We start from the raw sequence: 11098 nt of genomic DNA, 5'->3' as shown, positions 1-11098 counted from the left end.
ATGTAATAACATGTTAATAAATAATATAGTTGTTTGGCATTCCATTTTATATTTTCATTTATTTATATTTTATACTGCGCGATTGCTTTAGAATTTTATCACTAAATTGATATAAAAATATACCGGATAAAGTTATTTTTAGTTTTATAAACAATAATAAATAACCAAACTCAATTATCATTCAAAACCTTACAAGAAAACCATTAAAACAGTTATATTAATAAATGAATATTTATACTAAATATATATTTTAGCTTCGATGCGAAGCTGAGAAGGTATTGGTTTTACTAAGATGTGTTTTTTTTTTGTGTCTGTTACCACTTTTTCTCAGCTCTCACCGAACCGATTTCTTTCAATGATACGTCAAAAGATCACAAATCGTATCTAGTCGAAGACATTACCCTTAAAAATTGAAAAAAATTCCCTCGTTCCCCGTAAATGGGGGAAACCTCCAAAAAAATTACGAATTTAAAAATGGCTAATTTTCGAAATTTTTTCAATTTTTTTTACTAAAAACTGCCGTAACTTTTTTAAAAATAAACATATCAATATAATTCTTTTTTTTATAGTTGCATGATGTCATTACCTATCATTTGGTATATTTTTTTTATAAATCTGACTTTTTACCTGCCTACAGGGGGGGATTCAAAATGACAATTTTTTCACAAAAAATTGACTTTTTCGACTTAAATTTTGAAAGTGTTTCGGAAAGTCTGACACTTTTCTATATATATTAAATTAAAGCTAATGTAATATACTTTATTATGGTAAAAAAAAATTTCATACTTTATTTTGTCTTCAGGGTGAAATTGGCTACCAAATGCTTTTATTGTGTGAAAATTCTCGATTTTATTTTTTTATTTTTAACTTTATAATGCTATAACATATTGAAAAGTGTATGGATCAACATAATTTTTTTATGAGAAATAATTTTTTAATAATCCCTCTTTCATTCGATATACTTTATCTGAATCAGGATATTAATAACGAACTAGCAGATCATGTTGCTTTTGGAATAATCCACCTATTTTTTAAAATTAAACACTATCTAAAGATTTGCATCGAAGCGTTTTTTATGATAGTGATTTTAATCACTGTCAGATATCATTATACTTGATCCAAATATGTCAAGTCACCACTGTACCGCGACCCCCCTGTGATGGGTTTTTAACTTTATTATGCTATAACTTTTTGAAAAATGTATGGATCAATACAATTTTTTTATAAGAAGTAGTATTTATATAGATCTTTCATTCGACATACTTTTTATAACTAATGTTAGTAATATTTAGATTCGATGTTAATCTTTTTATTATGATGTGTTAATTTTTTTAATTTTTTTGTGTCTGTTACCACTTATTCTCAGCTCTCACTGGTCTGATTTTAATGAACAATACGTCAAAAGATCATAAATCGTATCTAGTTGAAGACATTAACCTCAGAGTTGAAAAAATTACTTCATCCTCGTATATAGGGGAAATCCCTCAAAAAAATTACAACTTTAAAAATCTATAATTTTCGACATTTTTTCATTTATTTTACTTAAAACTTCCATAACTTGCTGAAAAAAATATGTTTTAGTATAAGATACAAGATATAAATATTTATCTATTGTTTGGTATATTTTTTTTGAAAATCTCACCCTTTACCTGCTCACAGGGAGAGATTCAAAATGATAAAATTTTCAACTTAACTTTTGAAAGTGTTGTATGGAAATACTGATATTTTTGTATATATTTTTAATTAAAGCGTATGAAATATAGTTAAATAAATAAATAAATAAATAAAATTCAGACTATATAACTGTCTTTATAGTGAAAATGGTTACTTTATTCAAAAATATGTTATTTTTGTGTTGAAATTCTGCGTTTTGTATTTTATTTTATTTTAAGATGAATTACAATTGTAGTACACTGATTTTCATAAATATAATTGACATAGCATAGAGAGTTAAAATTATTTAAATTTTTTAGCTTCTCCTAAGTCGAGAAAAATAAATTAAAAATTTGAACTAGCTTAAATTGCCATTTTTATCCACCGAATATATTAGACGTACGGTTACCCAGTCGGTAACACTTATGTATTTAACAATTGTAGTAAGAAGTTCTAACCCCAAATGGGATTGGATGTTTATGAATTTTTTTCTCAATTCTTTTTGAGTTTCATTTGATTTTATCTCATTTAGATATTATAACTTTAATGATTATCAAGGACCCAATCACTGTAGTCACACCGTAAGAAGAAAATTCTTATTTTTTAATTCTCATAAAATTTTCTATTTAATGATGTCAATTTTAATCTTATAAGTTGAACTAAAAATCATGGTAACAAATTAAACTTATTTTAATTATAATCTTTCATAAAAGTCAACTTTAATGAGACAAAATAATAGGTTAATGTGATATTTTGCACTAATTATTTTTAACATAATAAAATTTAAAACCATTTATAATAAAAAAAAAATAATTTTTTTATGTTTTAATATTCATTTTTTAATAATTAGTAATAATATCAAAACTATGAAGTGATAGAAATAGTCTAATTTCAGATTTAAAAACAGCGCGAAAAGTTGATTTAAAATGTTTCTTTGTAGACATATGTATCATTAATTCATAAATAACAACAATTTTTTTTATAATGTATTGTGCATTAAACTCTTTTTATTTGTATACATGTTTGTCATAGAAGTAACAAAATATACTACTTTATCATTTTTATGGTTTCTCCGTAAAAATTACAATATTAAATTATTGTATATAATAAAATATATGAATATTGAATGAAGAAGAGGTAGAGGAAGTCCAAAAAAGAGATGGAAGTTGCAATATGAAGACTGCTGATGTGGGAGATCGTGTCAAGTGGAAATTTAGTATAAGAGTGGACGACCATAAGTAGTTGGGATTAAGGCGAGGAAGAAGAACATGATTAATATATATTAGGGTGGCTCTATTAGGTTTTTTTTTTGCCCGGACGCCCCCTAGAATTGTTCTATAGGTTAAAATAATAGTGAGACGGCATGTTTTAATCTACCGCCTACCCTGATTATACCATCGTTGTCTAGAAATGGTTTAAGACGAAAAAGTTTACTTTTACTGGACACTAATTATGAGTTTTTTAAGTCACACAACTCAGTAAAAAATTCTTCTTCTTGCGCTACCTTCACTAATCGTTTAAGGGCATTTTCAATTTCTGTAGCTTCAACAGGACCATAAATATTAGTGTCACTCGATAAAAAATTTAACTTCACACGAAGACAATAAGCCACAACACGTAAAAGTTTACTTAATGAAGAAAATAATTTAAAAATTTGATTAAAAGAATTATTTTCCGTTGTTACGAATAAATTAGTAATTACTTTTTCTTCAGACAAATATTCACTTTTAGAAGTAAGTTCTTGAAAGTTACTTGGCCATTGAGTATGTTCCCCTTTCAACCAACTAGGTCCGTTCCACCATAAATCTAAGTCTTTCATTTGTGATGGAAAACAGCCTCTTGACACTATGTCCGCTGGATACAACATGCCTCCATTGTGAAACAGACGTTAACTCTTGTATTTCACTTACTCTGTTTCCCACAAAAGTTTTCCAACGAGACGACGGAGATAATAACCAATTTAATACCAGTGTCGAATCTGTCCAATAAAAATATTCATTTATAGGTAACTGTAATTTTGGTGCATATTTTGACATAAGGCGAGCGGCCAAAAGCGCAACTAACAGTTCGAGCCGAGGTAACGAAACTATCTTTAATGGCGCGACTCTTGATTTTGCACACAATAAATTTATCACTACTTTACTATAAATGTCTGTAGCGCGTGTGTATATACAAGCACCATAGGCTTGCATACTTGCGTCAGCGAACGCGTGTAATTCTAGTTTTTTAATTTTTTCGATGCCGAGAACTAGACGATTGATTTTAATATTATTAATTTGCTCCAGTTCCACACGCATTTTTGACCAATCTTGTTGTAATGGAATAGGTAAAACGTCATCCCAGTTTATTTTTTGCAACCATAACTGTTGCATAATCATCTTAAACCTAATTATTACTGGAGCGATTAATCCAAGTGGATCGAATAGCGACGATATTTCGGATAGAACTAGTCTTTTTGTAAATCGACCAGATATTTTTATTGGTTTTATATTGTATTGATAGCAATCGTTCTCGTGATTCCAATATAATCCAAGGATTTTAGTAATATTTTTATTAGGCTCCTTTACATCGTCATCAACTTTCCTTAAATATAAAGGTAATTCTCTTAACAATAGTGGTTCATTGCTACACCATTGTCTCAACTTGAAACCAGCACTCTCCATGATTGATATTAAATCATCTCTTAACTTGACCGCCTTTTCTAAAGTATCTGAACAACTTAGGAGGTCATCCATATAAAAATTNACCGTTTTAAAGCTATTTGATACGATTCACCTAGTAGGGAATGATCCTTGAACGGCAATGATACAACAAATCGTCCGTTTTCATTCCGTTTGGTATTATTTTCAAAATGCAACTGGCACGCCTTTTCATCTAAACTTAAAACGTTTTTAGTTTTGACCTCTTCTAATTGCCAAAATTTCGCTATCTGGTCATCTAAATTAATTCGGGCGTTTATATCATTTTCAACTACATCTTGTTGGTGTGGTCATACAGTAGTTGCGAACATAGATGTAGTGAAGCTTGCTGAGATAGGACCGGACACGATCCAACCGAACTCAGTCTTTTGTATAACGGGACCGTCAACCGTCTTTATTTGATCGGAATACATCAAGTCAAAGAAAATTTCAGCTTCAATCAACATATCTATCCTTTGCGGTGTGCCGAACAGCGGATCGGCCAAAATAATATCTGACGGTATTTTTAACTCCCTCGCATCAATACCCGATTGTGGTAAGAGACTGGTCAGCTTGGGAAGTGTTAAAAAATTCAAGTTTGTTTTAAAATCTGACACGCGAGATTTAATAATCGCTGATACCTGGTGTTTAACATTATTCGGTGATTCGTTTATTCCAAAAACAGAATACGCTACATTTTTTCTTTTCAATTTCAAATAATGGGCCATTGACTCGGTGATAAAATTGTTTTGTGAGCCGGAATCTAGCAATACTCGGCACACTACCGGTTCATTTTTATTGTTATACGCATGTACTACGGCAGTAGCTAGCAGTACTGACCTGCGGCTACTGTTGTAATTTCTTTGATAAGTGTGCGCGTTTGTTAATATCGGCTGTTGTAGTGTTGTATTATCTGGCACTTTATTGTCAATAATACTTTCTACGTTATCTGAATTGCCCACATTATCTGTCTTCGAATTTACGTGCAATAAACTATTATGACCGCGTCCACATTTAGCGCAACGACGGGCCTTACATATTTGTTCATCTGCATGTGCTCTTAAACAAATAATACAATGGTTTAATTGCTTAATTTTATTGATACGTTCATTTACCGTCAGTTTTAAAAACGACGGACAACGATAAATAGTGTGCGATTGTTTACAATAATAACAAGTCACGCTACCGCCACTTGTAAACAATACATTTATTTTACGATCACTTCTTTTTTGAATAAAATTTTTCTTGCTGAAGCTGCGTATGTTATTATTAGATTGTAATTTGCTAGACGATTCAATAGCTTCTAGCATTCTAAAACGCGATTCTAAAAACACAATAATATTATTTAATGTTGCTACCTCTGACCTTGGTGATTCGATTTCCCAGCTACGCAAACTTTGTACGTCTAATTTAGATGTAATTAAATGTATAATTAGTGACCCCCACAAGTCGGGCTTTTGACCAAGATTCTCTAGAGCTTTAATATGACCCACTAACGTATCATGAAAACATCGAGTTTCTTCAGCACTTTCGTGGTATATTGGACTTAAATCGAAAAGCGACTTAGTATGCACTTGAACTAACAACTTAGTATTACTATAACGCTCTTTTAGAGTTTGCCAGGCGATTGTATATTTGTCAGAAGTGGTAGGTAAACACTGTATTACCTTAGCAGCTTCTCCGCTTAATGAAGGTCGTAAATAAAAAAACTTTTGCATATTATTGAGATTGTTATTCTCGTTGATCGCTGTGGAAAACATATCATAATACGATTGCCACTCAGAATAATCTCCTGAAAATTTAGGTAGATCGATTGGTGGTAATTTGATTATAGAAGAACCGAATTGACTATTTATATTATTGGGTTTAGTAGGAATAGATTGAATATTTTGAACGGAACTATCATTAATGCTGATATTATCAGATGAACATAGTTTCTTTATAAGTTTATCGCATTCGGCTAAGACTCCAAAATAAATATTCTCCATCTCCTCTCTATACTTTTCCATTTCTTCCGTAATTCCCGTAAGTTCTTCTATTTCTGCTTGTACCGATTCATAATCTTGCCACACCTCCAATATTTTATCTCGTCGTAGTATGATTTGACTGGTGTCAATATTTTCTTCTCCACTCTTTCTCTCAACAAATAATACAAATCGTGATAGTTGGCCTTTGAACTGACCACGACGAATGCTTAACTGGACTTGCTCTGCCATAACGTTGATATCTATTCAGATAGTCAATTGTATTACGCGATTACAATAGCGCTCTATTGCATTAAATTCCGAGTGTACTATATAGCGTTTGGAATAAAACCAATGATGTTCCTATTATAACACACGTTACTCGAGTTATGGGCGTTTTTACCGTATCACCAACGCACTTAAGACGGTACACTAACGCATTTAATTAAAAAACGTACGACGACGAGCACGGCAATGACAAAACTTACAAAATCAAATTATATATTAATTTATCCATGCGACACGATGGACCAAATGTTGCGTCTGGTTCAATCTGTATAATAAATAAATTGATAAATACGAATGTTTATTAATTGTGGACTGTATCTTTTTATTATTATTTTATTGTAAGCTGGCGATTTGTCCGCATAACTGGTCTTATATTGGTCGGCGACCATCATTATTATTGGTATCGCTTAATCGCGTGATAACGAGCGCGAACATCTAATTATTATTAGATTAGGTTAAATTCTATATTATTATTAAACATTATTGCTTTTAACTTCATAATACAACTTTATTAATATTATTAATACCAGAGTGTTAAAATTAAAATTTTATTATATTATTGTGATGACATGGCAATAAATGTAAACTGTATACAACAAATTACAGAAATTATGACATACTTTTTGTCAATTAAATTTAACTTTTTTTAAACCAATCAAAGATATTTTGTTAATAACTAAAAAAATTATATATTTGATTTTAATAATGATTTTTCTTTTGTGTGTAAAATAATTTTGATGAATTTACGTTTGGTTATTTTGACATAATATACAAATAACAAAATGTATTCCAAAATTAGCTATATACTTAACGAAACATATTTTAGAATTAAAAACTTTTAAGGCAGTTATAATAAATTATATATTTTATGCAGAATGTATATATTATATATACAGGGTGATTTTTTTATCATAACCCACTCAATTACTTACAGAATAATAATAATTTAAACATTTTTTTTTTTTTATTATCTTTAGTTACATATTATTCTTGAATTTTTAACTATGTAATACTTTTTAAGTTCATCCCTTATGCCTTGGAGGGGGGTAAACTTTGTTTTTTTAAATGGTAATACATATTTTTAATTTAATAAAATGTTTGAGTTTTTAATTTAATAGTAAATGGCATTTGAATTTTTAATATAACTTTATTAGCTTATTAGATACAAACATTTAAAGTTTCAAAATTTTGTGTTAATATACATGTATAATACACATGGGATTGTAAATACAGGTAGCTAATTGGATTTTTATGACATTGCTGTCTCAGTCACGTATTGTTTATTATCAATTATGATTATCAATAGATATATTTTCTGTATTGTCAGTTGGTGTATTTATATACTCATAACAATGTGTCTTACTATCATTGATAATAACAACGNATATATATATATATATATATAATGTATAATGGTTAAAAAATAAATTCAATTATTGTTTTTGTGCTTCCTGAAATTATTACTTAATATTATATAAAGCTTATATTAATAGAAGAGATCTTAGTCATACATAGAAATAACTTTAATTTAACATAAAATACGAATTTTGATTTCTTAAATGTTATGCCACAATTTAACAAAAAAAAACAGACTATGGCCATTGCCAAAAATAATGTTGATGTATTTTATGAAAACCTGTATCTATGTAATCAGTTTTAACAAATTTTTCACAAAAGTCATATAAAAATTTAGAAAGTAATTCATATTTGGTGACAAATGTGTTAGTTGCCATTGTTGTATTAATAATAAGTTCAGCGTTAGAAAATTTAGCGTCCAGATGTTCCTTAGTAACTAATAAACCTTCTGAATAACAGTTATTTTTGTTTTGACTTTTTAAATTACGTAACATACTAAAAAACTTATATCTTGCTTTCTGAAAACTTATCATGTAATCATTAGCTAAATTTTCAATATTTACTTCAGGTTTGTTAATAAACATATTTCGTATTACATCATTAGTTTTAAGATCAATTACATAATTATATATTAAGTAAAAAATTGAACGTAAGTTAGGAAATAATTTTTCGGGTAGCCATAATGTTGATAATTTTATTTTTTCCATAATAGTCAGCATAAAATCGAACATTTTTACTGTATTATTAATTGTGCCAAAAAGATATATTATACATTTCAGATACTCGTTTAAGTCATTATGACTTCTACACATTCCACTTAAAGCAGTTAATGACGTATTGTATATTAAAAGTACATCAATAAGTCTACACCTCAACATTTGTGTGAAGTAAAATTTTTTAAGATGAAAATTATGATCTGTCACCAGGTCTCTTATCACACTTGTGGCACTTACTATTAAATTATCAAATAGAATTTTTATTTGGCCAAATGAATCCCAATTACCTTCACTAAATAAAGTATTGAGTGTCATGATTCCAAGTTCTTGATTAATAGTTTCGTCAATCGGAGGTTTAAACCTATACAAAAATTCAAATATATTAGTTAAATTATTTTAAAATAGCAAGTATTATATATATATACACTATGATTCATTAAGGATATTACACCCCAAAGTAACAATGATATCAAGACTTTAAAAAAATGACAGCCTTACCACACAATTTAAGTCTAAGTTGAGAAAAATACGTTCTCTAAAATTTAATTTATATTGATCAGCTCTAAGGTAGCTCAAAAAAAGTTGATCGAGGTTTAATTTTCTAGAATTTTGTATTTCTCTTGAAAAATATGACTCTTATTTTAAATGTGGTCGCTATACAATTAGTTTATAAATAATTTACTACAATAATAATTATTACAAGTTTCACAAAAAGAACTCATATTAACAGTTAAAAAACTCAACACAGTGAGGACGTGGCATAGTTGGGTCAAGTATAATGATATCTGACAGTGATTAAAATCACTATCATAAAAAATTATAAATGTGGTTCTGATTGAAATTATATGTGAGAGTGCGTAATATGTATTCTTTATGAGTGAAAGTAAAAAAATAATGTATATAATGCTTAATAATTAAAAAATAGTAAAAAATTATATCATACATTTACTGATAATAATAATATGTGAGTACGATATGATATAATAATAATAATAATATCATATGTATAATGAATATAAAAATATAGGTAATAATTATGTAATAACAAGTAATGTGGATAAATATCAATTTCTAATTATTGTTATAAAAATTTGATATATGAGTAAATATTTTATATCAATAAATAATAATGTATAGAATAGTATTAACATTGATATAGTCTATTACAGAAATATGATGTTCATTAGTACAGCCATTGCTAAAATAACTATATGTAAAACATAAAAAGCTTTTGTAGTGTTGTGCCTTTACAACATGTAGTCTAAAATACAATTTCATAAAATAAAAAAAACCCAGCACAGTGGGGTCGTGGCATAGTGGGGACGTTGCATAGTTGGGTCCAGTATAGATTTAATCTGACAGTGATTAAAGTCACTATAATAAAAGATGCTTTTATGCATATCTGTAGATATTGTTTAATTTTTAAAAATTAATGGATTATTCTAAAAGCTACATGATCTGCTATTTCCTTATTTATATTTCGATTAAGATTAAGTATGTAGAATGAAAGAGGAATTATAATTATTATACCTCATGTTATGGCAATTTTAAGTAAAAAAATTTGAAAAAAATGTCAAAAATTCCCCCATTTACGGGGAACAAGGGAATTTTTTTTCAGTTTTTAGGGTAATGTCTTCGACTAAATATGATTTGTGATCTTTTGACGTATCGTTGAATAAAATGGGTTCGGTGAAAGCTTAGAAAAAATTGATAAGACACAAAAAAAAAACACATCGTAATAAAACATTCTCAGCTTCGCATCGAAGCTAAAAGTTATTTGGAATTATAATAATTCTATTTTTTTGTCGATTAAGAAATTAAGGGGACTTTATTAAATTATGACAGTTAAGTTAATAGTGGACAAAACCCGAAGTCAATAACCACTCTGAAAATAAAGGGACAAGAGAAAAAAAAAATTTAACCTACAACTTTTAAACATTACATGTGAAATGTCTTCCGCATCGGAACAAGTCCGTGTACTCCGGGCGCGGCGGATAATTTCTGTAATCGGGCCGGCCGGATCGTACTTGGGCACTGCGGGAATAATATATATATGTATTAAATATACATGACACACTACTGACCAATAACCTTAGAAATATCAATACTAGCATAAGTTTATATATGTTTCATAAAAAAAACCCAGCACAGAGGGGTCGCGGCACAGTGGTGACGTGGCATAGTTAGATCAAGTATAATGATATCTGACAGTGATTAAAATCACTATAAAAAAAAAACGCTTCGATGCAAATCTTTAGATAGTGTTTAATTTTAAAAAAATTGGTGTTTTATTCCAAAAGCTACTTGATCTGCTGGTTCCTTATTAATATCTCGATTAAGATAAAGTATGTCGAATGAAAAAGGGTTTATTAAAAAATATTATTTCTCATAAAAAAATTGTGTGGATCCATAAACTTTTCAATAAGTTATAGCATTATAAAGT

At 28.6% G+C, this 11098-nt stretch overlaps 1 protein-coding gene across 1 annotated transcript; it reads right to left on the bottom strand.

Moving 5' to 3' along the window:
- Positions 1 to 4642: 4642 nt before the first annotated feature.
- On the bottom strand, positions 4643 to 6547 carry LOC126907214 (uncharacterized). Its single transcript, XM_050688325.1, has one exon. It carries the CDS (start codon positions 6545 to 6547, stop codon positions 4643 to 4645), a length of 1905 nt encoding a protein of 634 aa, XP_050544282.1.
- Positions 6548 to 11098: the final 4551 nt, after the last annotated feature.

The sequence above is a fragment of the Daktulosphaira vitifoliae genome, unplaced genomic scaffold (assembly GCF_025091365.1).
Source record: "Daktulosphaira vitifoliae isolate Bord-2020 unplaced genomic scaffold, ASM2509136v1 Scaffold_5, whole genome shotgun sequence".
Taxonomy (NCBI): domain Eukaryota; kingdom Metazoa; phylum Arthropoda; class Insecta; order Hemiptera; family Phylloxeridae; genus Daktulosphaira; species Daktulosphaira vitifoliae.
This window is presented reverse-complemented; position numbering and strand designations above follow the sequence as displayed.

Coding starts and splice junctions, on each gene's coding strand:
- LOC126907214 (XM_050688325.1), bottom strand. CDS start 6,547: ATGGCAGAGCAAGTCCAGTTAAGCATTCGTCGTGGTCAGTTCAAAGGC.